Here is a 26,385-nt window from a genome sequence, read left to right as displayed (position 1 = left end):
ATCATTTAGACCTAAACCATACTACACCTGTGTAGCTCCCATCCTTATTTCCACCTTTCTTTTACCCAGAATGTAAACTCACTGCAAGGTTTCTGCATATGACAACCCTGCCATTTGTATAACTAAATTAGATTACAGTAGTTTAGATCTCCTACTCACAAATATCAACACGGATAAAAAAAATATACATAACATAGAAATTACCTGTAACAATATATTTAGTTAGATAAAAGAACCATGTTAAAAAAAACCATGTTAAAAATGACGCTACATACAGTACATAGTACTACTACATATTATAGAATATTTGAAAATGTAATTGTATTGCTTATAAAAGGATACTGTAGTGGTAGTAGTAAATATAATAATAATTAGAGGTAGTAGCCGTATTACATTGCCATATTCTTATTTAAACAGAGCTTCTAAAATAAGTCTCTGTCTGTACATTCATACATAAGGACACATGTATATAAATATATAGTATATATTTAAAGATGAAAGACCAGGTATATCTACATATTTTTAATCAGTTATTTTAAAGTTTACAGTGAAGGGATGCATAATGACAATGAAAAATACTTTAAATTTAACAGTACTATAATTATGAGCTGTAAAATATAATTTCTTTTTTTTTGAGATGTAGAAGAATGGGTCTATACATACCCACAAATTTCTATACTGCTGGTGAATTTGTTTGCTTCCTTTATTGCTTTCTTAAATTTCTAACTTCATAACTTTTCATAAAACACAAGTGGTTTATATTTCTGTTGGAACATTTAAAGCATCTTAAAGTATATTGGAAGGCATCAGTATGCCAGCAAAGTAATGTGCCAAAGACTAAACAAAAAAGCCCAGTTGATGGCAAATGTCTGCAGAATTTACTGAGAAGTATCCCACGAACTGTAATGATCCTTTTAATAATTCATTATATTAAAAATGAAAAATGTGTGAATCTTGAATAACAGTGTAAAGTGCCGCTATATCATTATTAAATTAGAAAATCCCAATATTCCCAAATTGGGAATATTTTCCTGTATGAATGTGGTATAGAACTTTTTCACAGTCTAAAAAATGGAAATTTGACTGATATACCTTTTCTGACATGTATCATAGCAATTAATTCATAAGTAAAGATTTGCCTGTGCTTATAGAAATAACCTGCATAGTTACACCTTTTAACAAATATTCAGCATATAAAAGTGATGTCATATTTATTGCTACAGCAGTCTTTTCTGTTTTACTGTGAAATGTAATTGTGAAAAGTAATAACTACATATATAGAGGATTATTTGTTTATGTCAGGTGAGCTAGCTGTGTTCATTTGTGGGAATATAAAGAAAATTCACAAAATATATGAAAAAGCTACAACAAATTTAGATTTAATACTAAGTTTCTTAGCATGCTTGAGTATTTGAAACACAGAAAATATCTGGTGTGTTGAACCTTTAAGCTGGGTCCATTGGTGTCTTTTCCATAATTATTAACATATTAAAAATGTTAAATTCAAAAAGTTACATTTTAACACTATATAGTACCTTAGCAAGATCTTTCATTTCTAAAACTGTAACTGTTATCAAAGCTGTTTATTAGAAAGAAAGCATGACATTTGAGATGACTGACTGCTGAAGTTGCTGTAATTATTTTAAATATACAACTTTTGGCAATTGATACATAGACATGTAGTTATCCATTATAAATATGTCCTACTCGCATAAAGACGTAGCAGCCATTTATTAAGGGGTGCTTTTTACTTTACACATGAAATCTACATTTGCTGAAAATATCCATTTAAATTCCCATTTTCTTACATTCCCACACATAATTGATTGCTCGATAGAAAGTATGTTCTCTATCAGAAGAGCAAATATTACTCCTTTTGTAAATCATCCCCAGTGTTTAAAACAACCTAGCAGGGCAAAAGTATAAAGAGTTCTAAGTTAACAAATGTATTTTGATGTAGCAGTAACAAAGATGTGTCATACGATGCAGAGATTTACATAAATCACAGAACAAAATGTACTCATTTCACATGTAGTATTCATACTACAGTACAGTTGGGACAATTATATATGAGCAATGCATGTTTATTGTACAGGAAAGCATTTTCATGTATGCTAGCATGTATAAAAGGAATGGTGGGCCGGCCTGCTAGTATCTTTTTTTAAATCAAAATTAGGCTTTTGGGTCTCATATAATGTAAATATTTAACTTGCATTTATATTTATACAAACTAAGACAAAACATTAAAAAAGAGTATGATTTAAAGCAAAATTTTATTAATACTATTTAATTGATAAACTATATATATTTTTTATTTATCTAAGAAATCAGAGGAAGTTTATGATCTAAATGTCAGGTAAAAGCATAAAAACATCATGCTCCACCTTGTAACATTTTAACCTTGATTGTTCTGCCTGTTATCCAGATTGATGTGTTTGCACCGCACAGAGTCAGGGCCTGAATTGCTAAATTCAGCTCACACCGTCAGGGAGCAGTGTTCACTTTTCCTCACTGGGAAATAAATGTTCACTTGCTAACACAGCCCTGTAAATGCGCACATGAGAAGAACATACTCAACATCTAGGATGTACTATAGCTGACTATAACTGATTAAAACTATTCATGATAAAAACTGTATAATAATAAAACATAATGAAACAGTTTTCATTCTAAATATTCTCCAGCACAAAGAATGTACAATACCAGAACATATATAGAACATTAAATAACATTGTAAACAGCTACTTTTGTGAATAAATCTAATAACATAAATCGACATATATTTGTTATTATTATAATTATTTTCAGTTAGCCAACAGAAGGCATAATCTGTATTTTCACTTTTGCCTTATGTGGTACATATTTATGTATTTATTTTTTTAATGCTGCATAGTCAGTAATAAATATACATATTGTTTGAATGGGTGGGAATGGAAAGAATTTGGATGAGTACACTAACTAACTGTAAACTAATAATAACATTTGTCATTGATTTGATTGTCTGCTCAGCTGCTGCAATCTCCTTTGATTTTAATCAATCAAGGTGTTTGAAAGTACATCTGCACACATTTCCAACCCATCCTCCACATTTTTCCACTAATGCATCCAAGAAATAGGGAATACATAGGTTGGGTGTTTTTATGTGCATTGACTTTGATGTGGGCTGAGAGATCGCCTATGTGTATCTTCATGTGCACACCTTGGGCTGTGTGAGACTCTCTCTGTATTATTCACAATAAATCATCTAATGTAATTTTATGCTTCACCATTAAAATTAAAAAAATATAAATTAAGAAATATATTGCTCTTTAAATCTCTAGCGATATATATGTAAATGGCATAGCATAAATGCTTTCTTCCAGATATTTAAAGCAACAATAATAAAAAATTGGGCTTATGTATTGTTTTAATCGTTAAAATGATAACAGAGATTAATTTAAATAAAATATAAGATGGTAATTTTTTTTTCTTTAGCAATTCCCTGTAAATTCTCAAGATTAAATAAATTACAATAGTTTGTAGAAAATACTAAAACTTTACTAGAGCATTGTAAAAGTAATTTTATTTAATCTAAAATCCCAATTTGTCTTGTTGCATGCATTTCACACATATAGACATGTACATTGAGTCTTAGTAAATCAGAAAAAGGAATTTATGCTGCATTGCCTGAGGCTGATGACTTAGTGATCATCTTTATGAACTTAGTAAATCAAGCTTTTAAAAGGGTAATTAGAAAGCAAGACAGTAGAGAGGAGTAAATGTTACAAAAATATCTTATATTGAAGCTCATGCTGCCACTGCTGAGCAATTAGCAGTGGCAGATTTTTAACATTTTATTTAATTCTATAGTATTTCTATAGATAGCTTTTTACAGATAAGGTTAAACTTCTCAACATTGTTTTGAGCCTGCACACTTCAGTAAATTATCCCATATGGCTAAACTCTGAATAAATGTTATACTGTATATGTAATATTTCAAGCACTCACAGAAAGAAACATAATACTTTATGTCCAACTGTTGTCTTGTATGCGACCGATTACCTCTAAACAATACATGGCCATTTCTCAGAAATAAACTTGTCTCTTTTAACTATGAACCAGTTTAAATTGAAATGTCTCCTTATTTTTAAAGAAATAGTAGCAAAAAGCATTACTGAATTTGAACATTAAAATTAAGGGAAGCCAGATTATTATTTCAGTGATGACAGGGAGTTAACCACACCATTTATGAGTTTCCTAGTGAAAATGAGCAAAAAAAAACATTTTTGGATCTAGCAAAAACCTCCCATAGAAGATAACCAAATTCATCAGTCTGAACTTGGTAAATACATTCTAGTCTAATACTCATTAGAGCCGCTTGTATTGATAGGTTGTAAAAAAGAAAAAATGATAAAGGTGAAACGTTATATGTAAAACTTTTCCCATTTTCAGGTTTTGCTTTTTGATGTAAAAGTGAGAGAAATACTAAAAGTAGCACGAAACATAACTTTAAATATATATATGATGTAGGTCAATATGTAATTTGTCAAAATGCAAGGCTATAGACATTTGTAGGTATTAAACTACTGGCTTTTGTAGAACTACTAATTAGTGAAGCTGGTAAATAAAAAAAATGTTTCATAGGATTATATGGCTGTTTTACAAATAAAGCAGAGGCCTGCTTTCAGCCTAAATACCTAATCATAGCCATGGGTAATTTAAACAAAAGACATTTTCTAAAAGCTTTATTGGGCGTTTGAAATAAAGACAGCATGTAGGTAAAAATTTCTTCTTTAGCAGCCTCTCTATGTGTATGTTGTTTGCTGCCAGTGAGAAAACTGACTTGAATTCCATCACTATATCATAGTTTCTCACTTCTCAAATCATCATACCATTAAAAAAAAAAAAAAAAAGTGTTACTTTAATCTTTTACGATTTAGCTAGATCAGGTAAATACATCAACTAAAATTATTTCTGTCACTGCTGTTGACCTTGACGTATAGATAATGAGTGTTTTAAAGTATATATAATTAGTGTTTTTAGTATTACATAGGTATACTGTATTATAATGCCTAAATGCACATGACAGTTTTATTTTTATTTTTCCTTCAAAGTTTTAGTATACTTTATAATTAATCTTATCTTATATTAATTAATCTATATTAAATAAATGTGCAAATTAAGCATGGTTGCATTAAAACCAAATTTTAAAGTCATAATAAAATTTAATTTTTAGACTTAGAGATACAAAAGCAGATACAAAATGGCAAAAACATATGAAGGTATATTGTTAAAAGAATAAGATTTTTGGCATCAACTGATAAAAGCTATGGCAGCTAAAGAATATATATATATTGTTTTTCAGGGTAATTTCAATTAGCTGAATGAGGCGAAGGTGTGTTGACTTCAATCACCCATGTACAAACAAAAATCCTGTTTTTTTATAATGGTTATTTTTTTTAAAAAAATTTCCCTGCATGTGACTTGGTAGTCTAAGCTAAGTAACAATTTCCTTATAAAGTAAATACTCTCTACTGCTTTAGTAAATCAACACTGCAGTTTCAAACAATATTACCATTAAAAACATTGACAATAAAGAATAAATAACATTGTGGGTATTTCTTTGGCAAATACTATTTTAGGAATCTGTAATATTGATATGAAACTGCTATGCTGAGAAAGTTTGGTGTTAAAATTGTGACCCTCTATTAGCAATATGGTAATGTCTAGAAACATGAAAATCATCCAAATTAAGTTTTGAAACTAATCTTGAGTACGTTATACTTGCTGTCATTTTTGTAAGATTATTATTGCCCAATTTACTTCTCTACAATCTGCCCTGTACAACATTTTATGAATAACTATATAAATAGAAATATGGTGCCACAGCTGAGTGAATTTTTTTTTACTGTACATACTAAACAAATTTTATTCTCTGAATATGCTGTGTATACAGTTTGAGAAGTGATTTATAAATATAATTGGAAGCATATATGAGACATGAATGAACCATTTGTACAGTTGTGGATTTCATACTAATATATCCGGCTTTTATAACTCAAACAATTTCATGGAGCAGAAGGCAGCTGAGTGCAAATTTTAGAAAGCAAGGACATAAATTAGCACTAAGAAAGCCCAGAGACCACATCCTATATGCAGAACAGGAAATCCATAAGTTTAGTATATACACTATGAAAATGTAAATGTTCCTAAAAAATAAATGAGATAGCTTAAATTTTCTTCGACACCAACATTGATCTAGATAAAGCTGCCTACAAATTATTTTACAGGTTTCTAAAATGGTAATAAAACACAGGGCCCTCAACTGGTACACCATGACCCTGATTTCTTAAAGGGTTAGAAAGTGTTCACTTTGCAAAGGAATAGTCACTTCATTTAGTGAATGCGGAGAAAGTTAACTTTGCATGAAATGCCCAATCACATCAAAGGAAATAAAACAGGCTATTTAGCTTGCACATGATTGAGTGACTGAAGTTAGCACCACTTCTTCACATTCACTACTCCTTTAGCAAATCAGGATGTTCATATCTCAATTTGGGAGAATGATTTATTAGAACAGTCATTTCTGTGTCATTTAGTAGATTGTTTAGCTACAAAGGAAAGAGCATGTGAGGAAAAATAATATTGAAAAGACTGAAAATAATAATTTATTAAACTGAGGTTGATTTTACACCATTGATATATTGTTAGCTGATTCGATTTGAAAAGCCCTTAGAATTTCTATTTTTTTACTTAAGTAAGAACTGTGTTGCAATATTTTAATGTTGTAAAAAGCCTAGATTTCGAATCATATTGAAGTCTATGGGAGTTGAATATCTTCACTTTTTCTGGTCTTTTTCAAGGCTACTTTGAAAGCTTTTTCTTTAAGGGGACAATACACACTGTTTACAAAAATGTGTAATGTACTCTCACTTCCAAAAAAAGGGCATGGTATCCCCCTGATATTGCATAAAAGTTCTTTAATCAAACATGAACCTTGGGTTTCCAGAAAAGGGGGGCAGTGAGTGCACACCCCTATCCTGAACCATAACAGACCATCTGCCCTCAATAATGGGAAGGTACCTTGCAAGGGGTGACGCTCTTCTGCCTTCCAAGGCACCATGTCCTCAAGTCTATAGGGAGAAGGGCCTCTTCCCCACATCCTGCCTCCCAAAAGGGATGTTGAGTTCTGCTGAGGGGACTTATCGGAATCTTTATAAGAAATAAAAAATAAACAATGTTCCCTGATGTAAATCCAATGTCAATAACAAGAAATGTTGATCAAAGTCAATCATAACGACCTGCCATGTTACTTGCTATTCCTGTAGCAAATGACAGATCTTCGTCAGCTTCTATATGATGACAAGCCAGTGGAGATCCTGGGCAACATCATTGGCCAAATGTAGTGTAGGTACAAAACAATGACATGACACAAACATCAGCCGTGGGCTTGGGAAGGCAAACCTGCCAAATATAGCCAATTTGTTTGCTCATTTGCTAAACTCCAAGCTCATTTCAAGTGTTCCATTAGTTTCAACACTTTAACTGTCAAACCTGAGAAAATAACTGACTCTCCTTCATACTTATTTCTACTGCACAGTGTCTGTACTTCACTGCTTTGCTCTTATAATGCAAGTCAACAGGTCAGGTTAGACTAAATGAATAAAATAGACTCTGCATGTCTCTAAAACAAACTGGGTCTGTAACAAAGATAATAAAACAGTCAAATCTGCTTTCATATGTATGTCACTATAGAGGTGATTTCCTAAAGGAATGTATTATGTTACATTTACTCATTAAATAGATTAACCCTAAAATATATATTAACTAAAAAAGTACAGTATAGTATTCCTGAAAAGGGTTTTCAGTGATTAACTGGAAACCCCTTTGTTCATGCAAAATAGAAAGGCTCTGCTGTTTTTATATTAGGCAATGCCATTTTTTAGAGTGATGGTGCTCCAGTCTTTCATTTAGTTTTCCAGGCTAGAACTGCTTTGCACTGAAAAGGGTCAGGGAGCTTTAAGTATTCTAGCAGCCCTGAGATTGCTATTTTCACACAGGGAACAAATGATTCAAAGTAACACCTATCATCCCTCAACATCCAACAGATGTAGGACTTTTGAACTTTACAGAAGAAAATGGAAAACCCCTTTAATATAGTCAGCTTTTTAAAGTAAAAACTTGTGCAAAACTTGGCAGATCTTAGCAAATAATCACTTTGGGTATTAATTTAATTCTTCACTTAAGATTCTGAACTGACTGATCCTAAGAAACAATAAAAAATCCTAAAAATCCTAAAATAAAGGTTTTCGTACATGCTCTTGGCAATCAAGAAATATTCACCCTTAGCAAATTTAAGCTGTTTATAATCAGACTGGCAATCAAGAAATATTCACCCTTAGCAAATTTAAGCTGTTTATAATCAGACTTAAAGAAAAATTGTAATTGGCAAAAAATTACAAAATTAGGTAATTTTCCAAAGAAGGTGCAATTTTGTTTACTTTTAGTTTGCCACTTCTATCACAGAGCATCTTGAAAATGTGATCTTCTAGGCATTGGAAGAATGCGCAACTTTCCCCTTTCCTACCAGAAGATATTTTTCCAGGCTATTAAAGAGCATACCTAAAGCCAAAACATTTTTTTCTAGTTTTGAATAGAATGTGAAAGGGTTAGACCTTCTGTCAAACAGTTGTATCATAGCTAAGGACATTCATCCTCATGACCTAAAACTATCAGGAGGAAAGTTCAACACTAATCTTAGATAGTATTTTTTTTAGCAAAAGAGTAATTAGTTCTGGGAATAGACTTCCAGCAGAGGCAGTGAGTCAGTCAACATTAAGTAGATTTAAACATGCTTGGGACAAACATATATCTATACTCAAAAAGGTAGAGTGGAACTTTAGTCAGAAAATAAAGTCCTGCTTGATCACTTAAGGCTGGCCCCTTTTGCAGGTATAGCTATGTAAGACATTACAAATAAGTGCCTATACTGTTTAAAATCCACTAATACACTGTCTCTCTCTGCTCTGCACATGCACAGTTGCTCTCCATTTTTACATTTTTAGGTACTTTTAGGCACTGCCGAAATTGTAGAGGCTGATATGCTGACAGCCTTAAAGCAGAATTAAATCCTCCTATCCTTCACAGCCAAGGAAGCTGCTCCTATTTAATCTGCAACTGCCATGTGCTGCACATGTGATTATTTATGGCACCAGCCATTTGATGGTTTGACAGTTTGTTTGAGAACACTTAGCAATCCCAGCATTCCAGGAATGTAACTGTTTTTTGAAACTGCTAAATCAATTAATTTAGTTCCGCTTTATGATTTACTGCTATGCAGGGGCTCTGGGCTTAAGCAAAATGGCAGCCTCCAGCAAGAAGAAACAGGAGCAATTCTGGAGGCAATTTACAGCACACACTAATGTTGGTATATGTAGCACACCATACATGCATTAGTGTGTTGCATTCCCATTGATTTTGAACAGCACCCTGACATACGGCAACTCTATGCACTGCAATGTACCACAAAGCACCACAACACACAATTCTTGAATTCATAAAGAGTGTCATAGATACTGTTTGGAAATATGTGTTGTGGTAATGCAGAAAATGACAGAGCATGCATCAGATTCATATATGTGTCCTTAAAGAGGAACTCCGGGCTCCTGCAGAAAAAATTCAGCAGTTACAAAATACTGTAGGTGCTGACTTTTAATATTAGGGCACTTACCTGTCCAGGAATCCAGGGATGTCTTTACAAGAGCCAATTTTTCAATCAGCTATCGGGTGCTGCCGCTGCCATCCCGACTAAGGGAAATTGGCCTTGTGGCTTCAAAGCCGGTTCATACTGCGCATGCGCTCTCTGATTGGCCCGGCTGCGGGGAAAGGAGGAGAGGGGCTGGAAGTGGGAGGGGGTACCTGTCAAAACCAGGTACCCCCCCCCCCCCAAAAGGTGCCCACCCCAATTGTGGCAGCAGAGTGGGGGAGGAAGCAGACAAGCGGAGCTTCCCCTTTTTGGTGGAGCTCTGCTTTAAGGTATATATAAATCTCGTACAACTCTTAGAATTGTCACAAGCATCTTTCTGCATAGTAGTGGAGTTTTTCAGGCAGAAAAGCTATTTGGAAAAGTTGTGAGAGTAATTGAATATATCAAATATCAGTTACATAGAACTTAAAGATACATTTTGTTTCAGAATTAAACACAGTAACTTAATGTGTGGCACATTCAACAATTTACATCCAGCATGGAAGAGATCTTATTTGCCTCCACTTTACTTACAAACAATATGGTGGGATTTCTTTATAAATTTGTTAAAAGGAGTTTTCCTGAATTTGGTGCAAAGCTTTTAACTACATGCACACCTCCAGAAATGTGTTACAAATGCCTTATTGAATTCCCCCCAATGTGGTGCACTGAAAAACCACAACATTTTCATGCATTGCAGCCCATTAATTTAAAAATGCCACAACGTATCTCAACACATTAAAAAAAAATCCTTGGCTTGCAGCGTAGTGTGAGGAGGGGTAAATGATCCTTTATATGTAGTTGGCTTCTCCAGCCGTTCTTGTAATAAAATACCCTTTAAAGATACGACATACTATGACATACAATATAGACATAATATCCTCCCTCTTTTTTAAACCTAAAACTATGCTATTGATGGGATCAGGGAGCAATGTATTATATGTATATTCTCTTCTATATGCTATATTTGCTATAATTGTAGCAAACTCTAATGAAAGTGTAAAAGTTATAATGAACTCAAACCTCATTAGTATTCCTCATGACATTCTCTGTAAACACTTGCACATAACACAAAATATGTCATATATAAGCCACCGGAAGCTAACTAAAGCAATCCACAGTTGAACTCAAGAAAAAAAAGTAGGTAATAGAGCTGGATCATTCTGCGCAAAATAAACAAGCTATATGAATGTGTGCAATACATCACACAAACAAGCCATTGGAGCTGCCTAACATGGCGAGGCTGATTTATTCAAGGAAAAAAAAAGTGTGTGAATATTCATTTCAATTATTCAAATCATATCAAAACGATAATAAAAGTGAATATCCACACCCTTTTTGAGTGAAGATTCTCAATTTTATTTTAGAAAATCAACCCAGTTACATGCTAGAGAACCTTTGAGTTTAATAATTCAGATGCTGTAAGTGAATAAGCTACTATGGTATACAGGCTGGCACTATATTAATAATACCAAGAAAAAGACTGGATACTGCAGAGCTGCATAGAGTAGGCTACAGCTCCTCTGAGCTAAGTAAAAAATTCCTAAAGATCGCATTAACTACCATTGGTATAACCTTCTTTTTTTAAATTTCTCTTGGTCCTGTACCTTTCTGAAACAAAATTTAATATTAAATAGAGACATGAGAGTATAACAGAAGTGGATAATTTCTTTTATTTTACTTTTTTTTTTTTTACTGTTTTATAGATTATTTGGCATATATATGGTGGATTCAAATAATTATTTAAATTTTAACTAACTTGTGAGTAAATTACACATTTGCAGTAGCTGAATAGAGAAACCAAAGCAAAAAATGAATGTAACATATCTTTCCTCTAGCCCACCAATATCACTAATAAATTCATGCCACTAGAAGACTGCCTATCATCACCAGCAAAGAAAATGAAATATACTTTCAACTCTTTCTAAGGTTCTGTGTGGCACAGTGTAAATTTGTTATAAGGTACTCATGTTTGTCTTCATTTTCTACCATAAAAATCTAGCTGAAATGGCCAACAAAAAATGAATTTGACTGAAAACGTTTGTTTTGGACATCTGTCCAGCAACCACATGTATGCTCGAAGTTTGCCACTTTCTCCATACAAACATAAGTTAGTCAATACAACTTTAGGTGGCCAGCCATCTCATAAAGTCCCCACTGTATTGTAAAAATGAGCGACAGTACTTATCTGTTTCACAGAAAGTCAAAAACAGCTTTCATAAGTTACAGACATGCAGTATTTGCCATTTTTGTTTTTCTGAAAAGTTCATTAATAAATATGAGCCATTTTTAAGAAGCACTTGGTTACCACACAGTAGCACTTACACATGCTTTTTCCCCACATCATCAAAAAAAATTTGAAAACTCACACCTGGAAATTTACATAAGTTGGACTGCAGTCTTGCCACAAAAAACACACAATATCAAATTGTTCTCAAACTGTAGGAACAAATTAACACCCATATGGGGTGTCTTGAAAAGTGTAATGACAAGTCAGATGTAAATAAAAACTCAGATGGAGAATTATAGTGGCAAAGATGATAGAAAAAGTGATAATGTAGCCACCGGTCAAAACAAATGTATTTATTACCCATAGTCTACACTACAGTATAGTCAGAGGGTCTCAATGAGTATTACAAGTTGAAGGCTAATACATTTGATTTTGATTACCGTATTTTCCGGCGTATAAGACGACTGGGCGTATAAGACGACCCCCCTAATTTTCAAGTTAAAACATAGGTTTTGGGCTATACTCGCCGTATAAGACTACCCCCCTTCCCGAAGCAAGGCAACACCATTGAAAAACATCAGATTTCTCATGATATCTCCAAGGTACCCTAAGTATTACCAGTAGATGTAATATCAAGATGCTGTCTTTGCGGGAATCCTGTACCGGTATACCATATGTACCGTAGCTTTGGCTACATACTGTATACCCCTCTGAGCCAATCACAGTGAGCGATGTTTTCTATTATTGAATGCAAAGCCTGCTCGGATTGGCAGAGTCAGAGAGGCGGGCTGATGTTACCCCGCCAATCCGAGCAGGTTTTGCATTCAATAATAGAATACATCGCTCTCCCTGATTAGCTCAGCGCGGTATACTGTATGTAGTCGAAGCTACGGTACATACGGTATACCGGTACAGGATTCCTACACAGCCAGCGTCTTGAGAGATTACATCTACTGGTAATACTTCTACTTAGGTTACCTTGGAGATATTATACTCGGCGTATAAGACGACCCCCCATTTTTGGGGGATTTTTTTGAGGTTCAAAAGTAGTCTTATACGCCAAAAAATACAGTAATCATTTATTTGTTTTCCAATATACATTTACAGACAAGGATAAATTCCAATACTAACTAGTAATTTCTCATGTTTCATTTTTAGAACAGATGCTTTTCCTTCTGCAAGTTCAAATAAACTGTAATATGGCTTCATTGGAACAATATGTAAAATAGCTTATTAATGCGCTTTATGATGACAAATGTTCTATACTACATTTTTATCTTTAGAATTAAAATGTACAAATCCTATTTTATACTTGCTATTACTAGCTTAGTGAATTGTCCTTCTGCTTTCATTCAGCTACATGCAAGGAACCTTTTTTAATACCCCACAAGTGACTTGTTTGAATTGAAAAAGTGAACATGGATGCCCCGAGTTTCCTAGTTTCAGATCTGTTTACTTTTTTGGATAGAATTGTTAACAGGCCTGCATAGTAATGGCAGTACTATCTATTCATTAAAATGTTTAAAGGAAGGGAAACAGATATAGATTTTACATGTATGTGAACCCTACAATTATAAATAAAATGTTCATTTTTAATGAACACACCATGAAGGCAAGTTTAAAATATGTCTGTGTCCCTTTTAATAAAAAAAATCTATGCTAACTGGTTTACCTTTCTAAGCATCTAAGCATGTGACAGTACACAAAACCTTATAATACCATGGTTCTATGATAAGAGATAACTTTAGGGCTGCTATGAAATAATAGAAAAAAGGCTACGGTATTTGTTGCTAAATTGATTAAGAAGATCACATGGGTAACTCTGTTACAGAACCAGAGCATGATATAAAGAAAAAATGTAACAAATATGGGGTATATTTCTAAACTAACTTTATACGTATTGCTCACACCTATCTTTTTTACATTTGCCTTTTTTTGTAATTTATGTCAAATACTAAGATACTACTGATTAGATATAGAAATGCTACTACCTTCTGCTCTATCTTTTTCAATTTCGTTTCCAATAAAAACGGGATGCATCAAAAACGACATTCTGGGTATCTTCTAGAGAGTAAGACATTGATATTGAAAACCATAAGACAGTATTGCATACATTGCTAAAAGCAGTTAAATGTGTGCTCTATTTTTATCTTAAAATTCAAAATGTATAGCTATATATATATTTTTTTTATATGAGTCTTGTTTTTTTTTTTTTTTTAAATACCAAACATTGTTTACTTACCTGCTGTGTGCAGTGGTTTTGCACAGAGCAGCCCAGTTCCTCCTCTTCTCAGGTCCCTCGTTGGCACTCCTGGCCCCTCCCTCCTACCCAGTGCCCCCACAGCACCGAGCCAAGCTGCTGCTCTGTGTGTCCATTCAGACATGGAACCGCGGCCCAGCCCTGTGCCCTCTCTCTCCTCAATGGTTCACTTACTTTTATTGACAGCAGAAGGAGCCAATGGCACCCACTGTTGTCTCAGCCAATGGGAAGGGAGAGTCCAAGACAGCCAAGTCTCTCATGCAACATTACTAGATCGAGATGGGGCTCAAGTAAGTATTAGGGGGGCTTAGGGGGCTCCAGCACACTTTATGAAAAAACTTCTGCCTTTAGAACCACTTCAAGCCACAGGTGCCATTTGTTTGCCCTGCGAAGTAATTTGTGGTATGAACAGGACTTCCTGTGTTCTCACAGTAATCTTTGAACAGGGCAGAATTGACCCAGTTTGCCCTGCCTACCCCTACAGCAACAAATCACCACAACCAAAGTGATCAAATAGATCACTATTGTAAGTGATCATTTGCTGAAAAGGAGCATGGGGGAGGGGCTGGATAAAGTCTTCCCTCAGCTCCCTGAAGAAAAAAAGTATAAAAAAATAAATAAATAAATGTATAAATTAAAATCCAATAAGACAAATAAATAAATGAATAACAAAAAAAAAAAAAAAAAAAAACGAAAATCCTCTCCCCATTAATCTTCAGAATGGAAGCACTGGATGACATTTTACATTATTGTGTGTCTGTGTGTGTCAAACACTGACATAAGAGAGCATAAGTGTCAATCGGAATTTTAAAGCTCATAAACTTATGAAAATGTTGCCGCCATAATAATTTCTGTCCAAATTTCGACAAGCACTTTTGTATTGCTTGCTCCTGTGCATTTTGCAATATAGTGCTGAAAGGAGTAAAAAATGCTCCTAAATTAAAAAACTTTTATTTAAGTCATAAAAAATCACATGCATGTGATATCATTTTAGTTGAAAGGCTTTCACTGTCATATTTCTTCCTAATTAAAACATAGGAGGATAAAATTTATATCCACCACCAAATGAAAGCCTGCACTAAATTAAAAGATGTATATCTTAGGGTAGACTAGGAAAGCTAAACATTATATGGGGCAAAACTGAAACATCTCAAATGCTAAAAATAAACCACACTGGCACCTAATAGTGAAAAGGGGAAATCACTCTAATACTGAAGTAGTTAAAAATATATTTTCTAAATAAAAGAGGGCAAATGAAAAGGGTGCCTTGTCCTTTTAATGTTCAATATTTTTTTCACCTAATATGAGTTGCAAAGTAATCCAACTAGCATTTAGTGAGCATTCTAAAGTTAACCAACATTACAATGCAAAATAAAGCGAGATGCAGACTTTAACGGTGCTGTTTTTTGCTAAATAATGTCTTTTTACAACACTGTTAAAAGTATTGATTTTTAATAATCGAAACACAAATCTATAAAATCATTGGCACATCAAATTGTCACCATACAAAGCTGTAGTATTTTGAAGTTATTTAGATGCTTCCACAACTTTTATTTCGACATGTTTCGCCATACAGGCTTCTTCAGGAAAATGCGCGGCACATTTAAACTTCTAAACAGAAGAGAATATATACATTTTACAATTTAAAATGTACTGCGCATTTTGCTGAAGAAGCCTGTATGAGGAAACATGTCAAAATAAAAGAGCGGAAAGATCTAAACAACTTCAAAATGCTACAGGTTTGCAAGGTGACACTTTGATGTGCCAATGATTTAATAGATTTGTGTTTTGATTAATAAATATCAATATTTATAACAGTGTTAGCAAATGACATTATTTAGCAAATAACAGCACCTTAAAAGTCCCGCGTCTCGTTTTCTTTTGTTTCCAGTACAACGGGATGTTGGTGCCATGTATTTAGTTTTTAGCTTCGCCCACATAGCCAACAAAAATCAACATTACCTTGCAATTGCTAATTGGCATTATCAGTAACTATGAAATTATCTGGAGGACAATGCCTGAAAACAATTTACAATGTAATGCATAGATAGATCAGATTTTCATTCTTCTGTATGAACAACTGTGCTGGCCTAAGACTGTTACCAATGTTACAACAGTGTTAAGCTGTAATTACCTTACATGAGGACCTGGCAGTTGGAAAACATGTACTCTATGTCCAACATTTATAAAACAAAAATAGCTCTCCAAGAAAATGCAGTCCAGATGCCCATATCAATCACAAGTTAGCTTTCATATTATTGTTAGTACCAGACAATTTGACTGATAGCTTTAGGTAGCATCTCTTTTTTTAACCTATAATGATTATGATTGTTGTCTAAAAAATTGAAAGATTTACATTTCTAGGTATTGGGTTTTATATTCACATTCATATATTTTTGCCCAGCAAATGCAAATAATAAATGTGCTACCTGTTGGAAAGGCATCCTCAACGCTCCCATGTTCACGTATGGTGCAACCCTACATGTTTCTAAATGACTCGCTGTTCCCAGAATCACACCTGAAAAAGGAATATAGATCAGTGCTGCATACATTTGTATTGGACTAATAGATGTAATCCCTTCTCTAAACTAAAAGGACAGGTTACAATCTTTTAAGAATAGGTAATCAGCAAGCCATGCCTGCCCAGAAAATCTGGGATCAAAGAAAAGCACAGAAGAGTCTTTTCTAACTATCAATTATAATAGCAGGCACCTCACCACCTTATCTTGAGCATGATGTTTCTGGTTCACTTTCATAATAATATAAAGCCTAAATAGGACAATTCACCCTTTGCGCAAATTACTACTGAACTGTAAGTGTTAAGTCAGCAAAATAGCAAAAAAAAAGTGAATGTCTATATTGTGGCTTCACTATTTTATACTTGGTAATTGGATTACACATGTTGCTCTGTGGAGTCTCCTCATGTTAGGTTTGACTTGACAAAGCCCAAGAGGTAAAATGTGTAAGGCTGATTGTAAACAACTGGCGCAAAGTGCTACCTTTAGCAGCCAGTTACATATCTCATTTCATTACTTACTTGTTGTACTTTTCTAGATCGAGGATTATGGGTTCTCTGAATAGTGCAGGAGCTGTGACAAGTAGTTCCTGTGTTGAATGACCCCAAAGTGCTCAGGACTGCACACTTGCATGCTCAAGATCAAACTCCTAGCATCAAGAGCCAGATGAGGAGTAAATGAGCATTCTCAGACCATATTTAAGGTATTCAACGTGGTCTATTCAGTGGTCTCCTAAAATGGACCTATCCCCAAAGATCTTGTTCAAGAGACCAAGCTTGAACATATACTAGCTCACAAGCAGTAAATATCCCTGCAGAGAGTGAAAATATGGTCATCTGGTCACTTCCTTGATCATTCAAAGAGCCAAGGCACTGTGACAGTGCCATCTCCCATTTGAGACAAATAACATAAGTAAAGTAATAAAATAATGAAAAACAAAAATCGAAGACCTCATAGACACATTACCAAATGTGCATACGTAGTATAAACATACTCAAAATTAGGGCTAGATATTTATCAAAATCTTTGTTACACTACTGATTAATGTGCAATTTATGCATATTTCCCAGTGTTATGTATATTTAAAAACATTGCAAGTACTGAAAAATACCTGATAATCTTGCTAGGAATGCAGCGAGCTCCTAGCTTTCTGCAGTGGGCTGCCAGCACTGGCACTGCTGCACTGAAATTCCCAGGAGTGCTGTCAGCCCTGTCAAAGTTCTTCTCTGCTGAACTACTCTATCTCTGTGTAGCAGGGGCAATGCTGACAACCCTATACAAGAAGTTAGGAAATTACCACATTTCTGACAGATATTTTCATTACTTGCAGTGCTTTTAAAGAGACACTGTATGGGGAAAGTGCTTGTATTGGTGGTGCTTTGCTAGTAAGGATTTTTGCCCACACATACACTTTAAGTATTATTGTGCATGATACAAATTAGAATTTAGAAATTATTAGAATATATGGGCATAATCTTAGTTTATTGTTGTGTTAAAGTAATTAAGGTTTTTAGCATAAGTTTATTTTTAGTGCTGAGCATTTTCAGTTTTCAATTGCTTTGCAAGACAATACTTAGGCCCAGTGATAGGCTGCTCATGCTCATTGCACTGATTGTGGGAAAAGTAGTGGGGCTTGTCAATGCCCCAAAACCAGAGTGACAGCTGAGTACTACTCTGCCTTAGTGTGTAGTGAAGCCAACGTTTTTCATCTTCTCTGGTTTCTGTAAATTGTACAGTTAACAGTTGGTTAAGTATCAGCTGTGCAGGTATGGTAGTTGTTACCACTTGCAGAAAATGTTACTATACCTAATGGAAAAATGGCAGAAGGCTGCTTTTGAGCTAATGTTTAGAAAGAGATGGCTGATTGTGTGTGTGCATCTTAGAAAGAGAAAAATTTGATCATTTTACTCACCATACCCACCTTTATGCATTTGGTTTTCTTGTTTTCTGCATTTTGCTCTTCGGTTCTGAAACCATACCTGCAAAACACATAGAGGATTAGTGTTCTGCATCTATCATAAATATATCCAGGAATCAATTAAACAAAAGTAGGTTACAGATCTTCAACCATCAGTAAGAATGTACTGTATATCTTAAGAAACAATAATTTCAAAAATAACACTGCTGTCTTTTATAATTATATCAGTATTTGTCAAGGTATGAATAGTCCTGTTATCATCAGTAAAAAAAAAAAATTACAGACCATTTACAAAGTGGCAAATGTGAAATGTGTATCTTTAAAGTCCTGCTTTTGCTTGTTGACTACTGCTTTATTTCTATACTGATTATTGTTCTGAGCACCGGGCCTCAATAAATGCTAACAAATCATGTTTCCTTGCTTCTCAGCTTCTCAACCTCAGCTATGTAGATTGGTAGCAGCTTACAGGAAGCACATAGATGCTTTTACAGTCGATTCTGAAGAGAGATCTGGAAAACATGACTTGTTGATGTCTACCGATGATCAGAACTGAGAAACACTGCTACAAAATAAGCAGGCTGTGATTTCCAAGTTCAAAAAAGGCATACTTAACAAAGTATCAGACAGTGCATATGGCAATAATAGAACACATTCATTCGGTGTATTGCAATGGGGAACAAAAAGTGTTTATTCAGTTACAATAAAGAGTATATCTGTCAACATATGAAACAAAGAATGCTCTGAGTGTAATTCTAATACTGGTATTCCCAAGCTTGTAAAGATTTTTATTTTTGGGTATGTTTTTAAGGCATGTGACCACAAACAAACACTGGGTTGTGGATTGCTGCAATCAATCACAGCAAACCTCCTCCCAACAAACTGAAGCTATGTGAATTAAATGGGGAAAGCTGTGATTGAAGCAGATCAAGCAATCCTTAACCAATAATGAAATATTTTCTGTTCTACAGGGCACAGGTCCAAAAATTGTGCTTAAAGCAGATCTTCACCCTCTGCAGCATGATCCCTCCTCTCCACCCCTTCTCTGGTCCTGTGCATGGATAGCCATCTTATTTATTTATTTTTTTACCAGTTTTTTTAAGAAAATTGTCCACCAGCCCTCCCTGCACATCATTTTCCTAGGTGAAGGATGTACCTTGCTCCCCCCTTTGCCACATATCCCAGAGGGTAAAGATCTGCTTAAAGAAGATCTTTACCCTCTGCAGCATGATCCCTCCTCCCCACCCCTCCTCTGGTCCTGTGCATGGATAGTCGTCTTATTTATTTATTTTTTTACCCGTTTTTTAAGAAAATTGTCCACCTGCTCTCCCTGCACATCATTTACCTAGGTGAATGATGTACCTTGCTCCCCCTTTTGCCACATATCCCAGAGTGTGAAGATCTGCTTAAAGCAGATCTTTACCCTCTGCAGTATGATCCTTCCTCTCCACCCCCCTCCCCTCTGGTCCTGTGCATGGATAGCCGTCTTATTTATTTATTTTTTACCCTTTTTTTAAGAAAATTGTACAACCCGCCCTCCCTGCACATCATTTACCTAGGTGAATGATGTTCCTTGCTCCCCCTTTGCCACATATCCCAGAGTGTGAAGATCTGCTTAAACCAGATCGTCGCCCTCTGCAGCATGATCCCTTTTCTCCACCCTTCTTCTGGTCCTGTGCATAGATAGCATCTTATTTATATATTTTTTTACCCTTTTTTAATGAAATTGTCCACCCGCCCTCCCTGCATATCATTTACCTAGGTTAATGATGTGCCTTGCTCCCCCCTTTGTCACATATCCCAGGAGGCAAAGCCTTTCATTCAGTAAAGATGGAGGTGACAGGCCTAGCAGGGCATCATCGAGAGGTGCACTGGCTGAACCCTTCAGGGTTGGCAGCCTCTCAATGATATCACAGCAAAACATAGCGGCCCAGGACCGAGCACTGCCAGAAAAGACGAGGATTTCAGCTAGACATTACTGGATCAACTGGGTGTGTGAGTATCTTAAATAGGCTAGCACAACACCATGTAAGCAGTGGTTATAAATAAAATATAAGGGGGAGGGTAGAAATTCACCATAACATTTTTGTGTGTCCAAGTCCTTGGTTCCAAGCTCCACATAATTGCTTCTAGCTTCATTTGAACTGACTATCTAAGGCAATCTACCTTGACCTAGCATTGTATATAGAAAGGGAGTACCTATCCTGAAAGACATTAAAGTAAAGTAGTACATACAGACACAATCCACCATCCTCAGGGCTAGGTCATTTGCACATGCTTTAAAAGATACAATTCATTTACTTGAATGGTATCTTTTAAAGCACAACCGAAACAGAAATCATTATGCATTTAGATGCAAATTTTAGTAACAACCTTAATTTTTATAATTGTACCTCCACTTTTCTGTTACTCCTGTTATTCAGAGCGTTTAACACGTCTGTGCATTATAATAGCCACCAGAGCTAGACCCAATGCACTCAGTTATCGGCACTAGTACCAGATCTGGTCAGACATGCCCTTCTATTCTTCTGTAATACAAGTCTGCAGGAAGACATTCATAATGAGTGGTATAGCTTTTACTTAGCTAGATAAGCACAAAATATTGGAGTTGGAAAGCCACATGCTGTATTTATTCTAAGAAAAAATGTAAGTAGGAAGTAGTTACAAATTATCACAGTCAAAGGGTGGAGGAATCAAAAGAGTTAGGAAGGTGTGAGATTTATTTCATTCAAGTTTAGATTAGCAATATTAAAAGGAAGGTCCACAAAAAAGGAAAAGTGATCAAGGTTTTCTAAAATGGCCAATCATTTATCCTACAAACAATACTTGGAAAGTAGTGCCTGATGGTATCTCATAACGTTATATCTATTTTTTTAGCCAAAAATGTTAAACATTTGTTAAAAGGAAATGTATGTTGAGAAAATATGCAGGATGCAATTGCTGAATTCTCCTTTTGAATATGGTGGTTGACCAGCTGTTGTGTTAAACCAAACGCTTTGAAAACAAAAATGCAACCATGCTAATAAAAGAATAGCTGCTTACATATTATTTTATATATCATATCAATAAACAATAAATCAAAAGACAACTGCAGCACTAATCTAAGCACATATATAGTCAAGTGCATGAATAATTAGTGAATATCCCTGCCAATAAAAATGTGAAAGAACAGTCTGTGAAATATTCACAAAATCTTCCTGTGTGAAAATGCAAAAATCAGTGATCTATGCCCAGCAATCCAAGCTCCACTTCACTACTGTGCAAAACCTAAAGGCTTACCAGAGAGCCATGACAACCATTTAATGAGTGGTCAAATAGCACATCATAACTGCCTTGGGATTTATATGAATAGTTCTACCACATTTCATTTAGATCTCCACAAAAAATCATATGTATGGGGAAACGAAAGGGGGGAGCCAAGAGCTTCCAATAGTGTAAATCCAAAATAAGAATTTAAAAAATTGTGGTTGATGATAAAAACCAATCAAACACACGCCCAGCGCTAGTAGTCCCTACGAAATACTAGATGATAACACAAAGTATTGACATGCAACACAATACTGATGTAACTCCAAGTATTAGCATGTAACACTGAACTGGTGCAACAATAAATATAAATAAATCAATAAATATATATATATATATATATATATATATATATCTGATTAGCAGCCGCTGTAAATAAACAGTACTATAAATAAAGTGCAGTTAATAACGTGTCAATACACAAAATCAATCACACTCAGCAGTGCTATACCCAAAGTCATCCGCTCTGAGTATAAAAACGTCAAATATAAAACAAAATGCACAGGACCATCATATGGATGTAAGTGTCCAATATATATATATATATATATATATATATATATAGAGAGAGAGAGAGAGAGAGAGAGAGAGAGAGAGAGAGAGAGAGACTGCTCTATGTATTGGACACTTACATTCATATGATGGTCCTGTGCATTTTGTTTTATATTTGACGTTTTTATACTCAGAGCGGATGACTTTGGGTATAGCGCTCCAAAATAAGAATTAAAAAAAAAAAGTTTAAAACACTCACATAGTTAAAAGGTAATAGTGCTATATATCCACAATGAATCAGGACCTGATCGGTATGCTTCTGTGCGCATGATGACATCAAAACATCTGGATCCGCCCTATGCATTTCATTACAGATGATGTCATCAGGGGCTTCCAAAAATGTTAATACTTCCTAAGTCATTGACCTAGAATGAGTATACAGATACTGATTTTCTAACTTTCCTCTGATTTCTTTTACAACTTTGTTGAGTCAATGCAGATAACTCATAAAAAGATTAGGAGATAGTTTACTTTGCAAAGTGTATTTTCACATAGATTAGTAAATAAGGGGAAGCTATGTTCCTTTTAAATACCCAAAAGATGTGCAAGGGAAAAAACAGGATTTTTATTTGTACATAACTGGATGACTGAATTGAACACAGCTTTATCTTATTCAGAAAGCAAAAGGAACATACAATGTGAAAATCCACTTTTCAAAATGAACAGTCTGTATTACATTAGTAAATCATCCAAATGACTCCTGGGACCTGGCAACTAGAATTTTCAAAAGGAGCATAGCAATGGCAACCTCTGTATTTGTTTTTATTTTACTCTAACCTCTTCAGCCCTTTAAATGTTTCTGTTACATCCCACCCTCCCACTCACACACACACACACACATTAAGTACACGAGTACTACACACATTGTCATTATGCATGTTACAGGTGTTGGTGCACTGTGGGCCCATTCAGACTAGTAGGCTCACATTATGGTGCACATATCATGTGCATAGTGGTGTACATTGTGTGCACCACAGTGCTTTTTTTTTTTCTTTTTTTTATTTATTTTTAAACAGCATTGGTTAAACTCTATGTGGCACAGGTTTATGGTGTTGGTGTGCAAATACAGTATATGCCTGCATCAGTTTATTGCAACACACACCAATGCAGTGCTGAACTTCACATTTAACTGGAGGTTAAATGTGAAGTACAGGACTTGGCAGTGAAAGAGGGAAAATGTAGCATTTAGTATACAACGTTCTTGCAGAACAGGGTGATTGTGCCCTTCATGGTGGAGACAGGAATATTGCCAAAAAGACAATATATTTTGACTGAAGCCTCTATTATGTGCTTTCATTTAAATCCCTAAACCCTGCTTACCATGAGGTATTTTGACACATGAAGTAATATTTCCATCTATTATAGGGGTCAAATTAGACAATTTAATTTAATAATTATTGTTAAGAATACCTACTGACTGTTTTCTGTGTTTTAACACTGTGGTTACGCTGGCACTTTCAGGCACAATGCCCAACAATGACAGCATAGTACTGGCATGACAGAAGGAGTACCAGCAAGGGAGCATGTCTTGAGGTTAGTAACGAAGGAACATCAATGCAAACATAGAACTCTCTGCTCAGTCTAACACCAACAATATGGGTCTTATTTTATCCCAGTTGCGCCAATCATATGGGGCTTTTTTTTATCTCACTGACACCAACAATATGAGACATTTTATCCCAATGACACCAGTGGTATCAACGATATTGGGTTTATTTTTTCCAAGTTACACAACAACTGAGCTAATTGTATCCCACAGACACCAGCAGTGATGGCAGTTTTTTATTTCAGTGACACCAATTATATTGGACTGGCCTCAACCCAATAAAACACCTTTGGGATGAATTAGAGCGGCAACTACGAGCCAGTCCTTCTTGTCCAACATCAGTGCCCAACCTCACAAATGTGCTTCTGGAAGAATGGTTAAACATTCCCAAAGGCACAATCCTAAACCTTGTGGACAGCCTTCCCATAAGAGTTAAAGCTGTTATAGCTGCAAAGGCTGGACCAACTCAATATTGAACCCTATGGACTAAGACTGGGATGTCATTAAAGTTCATGTGCGTGTAAAGGCAATTATCTCAAAACATTTGACAATATAGTATAAATATATATATATTTATATATATATATATATATATATATATATATATATATATATATTTATATATATATATATATATATATATACAATTTGAAGATGGGACACCTCTGCTGTGTAAATCTCTTTGCGCAAAGAATACATCTATGTTGGCACTCCCTTCTTACCACAAAGTATCCATCACATAATAGAAAATGCAATCCAATTATTGTTCCAAATATCCTTTACTTCTGATAACTCATATAAGTAAACATACATTTACAAGTAGCGGCCGGGGAAGGGGCCAGGGCCCAGGGCCTCCAGATTGGTTTTAGTCTGATAAGTGCATGTATCCCTGGGGGTCAGCGCTCATCGGCATGTATTATCTCTAGAATTACCTGCACTTTTCAGCATAAAGGTATAACAAACATCCCCCCTATGAATGTCCTATGAATGAATTATCCGATATGTGATATATGGCATATAAAATTTAGGAGACATAATATGTAAACAGTACATTTTAAGTATCAGTAATATTGAGGGTATCTCTTTGATTCGGTCCTATGGATAAATATAGTGCATGAACTTCATGGGTATTTTGCAATCCAAAAATGTGATTATTATGTGATATAGCTAAAAGTGGGCAAAATCACCCCCCAAAATAGGAAGTAGATTGAAAAATACTGCATCACTACACCTCAATATAGGAAACAATAAATAATAAAATTCTGATTGGGGGATGCGTGTCATACCTGTTATACAGGAAAATATATGTGAAGCCCTAGGTACAAAGTAAAAGGAGCAATTGTAAATTATAACAACATTTCCTACAATAGCATTGCCTAATGTGCCTAGCAAACCCTAAGGTATAGGTCCAGAACTATAAGTCATATGCCATGAAGCCACACCCACTTTATTGGCCATGCCCACCTTTTGCTATACCCATGTGTCTGGGTAGCTCCACATGCCCCATTTTTCCTCTCAGCCCCTTCAATGTGTCCCTCCTAGTTTTACATATAAGCAGCTATGCTATTTAAGTGAAAACCTGTATCACCAACAATACTCTAATGTAGAATTAGAAAGCCTTGTGTGCTTTATGTAAATAATGGAAACACAAATGTGAGAGGTAAAGCAAAAAGCATCAGGGTTAAGTCATGGAACGAGCATATGGATATGGCATGTTTACTATAGTATGGGACATGCACAGGGAGGTTTGGAAGACCTCAGAATTCTACTAGACTAAACGGTGCAGCTTGTATGATTTAACTGCCATGTCAGATTTTAAACTTTTTTATTTTACTTCTTGCCTACTAGGGAAATTTGGATATTTTTCACATACATGTTAAAAATCAGCATTTTTTGTTACAAAATGACCTAGAACCCCTAAACAAAACAAAATAAAACAAAACAAAAAAACAAAGCAGACGCCTTTTAGAATAAAATGGTGGCTGCTGCATAATTGTTTTTTATGTCACGTGATATTTGCACAGCCATTTAGCAAGCTCAAATTTTCAGTGAAAAGTGCACTTAAAGAAAATTTAGTGCAAGTAAACACAATATAATGCCCATTAAAAAAAAAATATATATATATAAATATATATATATATATATATATATATATATATGATGAATCAAGTAAATAGATACCACACGTCAAGACTTAAGATTGTACACACCTGTGCTACAAACTACGGTACCTAAAATTGTCCACAGGTGACACTTTAAAAGCTACTTTAGAGCTATGGCACTAGAATTAATCCTCTCATTCTGATTTTCACAGCGATATTTCACATGTGTGGTGA

General features: G+C 34.9%; 1 protein-coding gene across 2 annotated transcripts in view; it reads right to left on the bottom strand.

The window, feature by feature from the left end:
• LOC309546113 (short stature homeobox protein) overlaps nucleotides 1–26,385 on the bottom strand; it is a 59,764-nt gene that overhangs the window by 11,598 nt on the left and 21,781 nt on the right. The window contains exons 3-4 of one of the 2 annotated variants that reach the window (XM_082245638.1): nucleotides 18,643–18,709; nucleotides 16,644–16,732 (exon numbers count right to left, since the gene is read on the bottom strand). In XM_082245638.1, coding sequence (XP_082101764.1) covers nucleotides 16,644–16,732; nucleotides 18,643–18,709 — 156 coding nt within the window. The remainder of the gene's footprint in view (nucleotides 1–16,643; nucleotides 16,733–18,642; nucleotides 18,710–26,385) is intronic. The other variant, XM_082245639.1, reaches the window with a different exon arrangement.

The sequence above is a fragment of the Pelophylax lessonae genome, assembly GCF_965119305.1.
Source record: "Pelophylax lessonae genome assembly, chromosome: 2".
NCBI lineage: Eukaryota > Metazoa > Chordata > Amphibia > Anura > Ranidae > Pelophylax > Pelophylax lessonae.
This window is presented reverse-complemented; position numbering and strand designations above follow the sequence as displayed.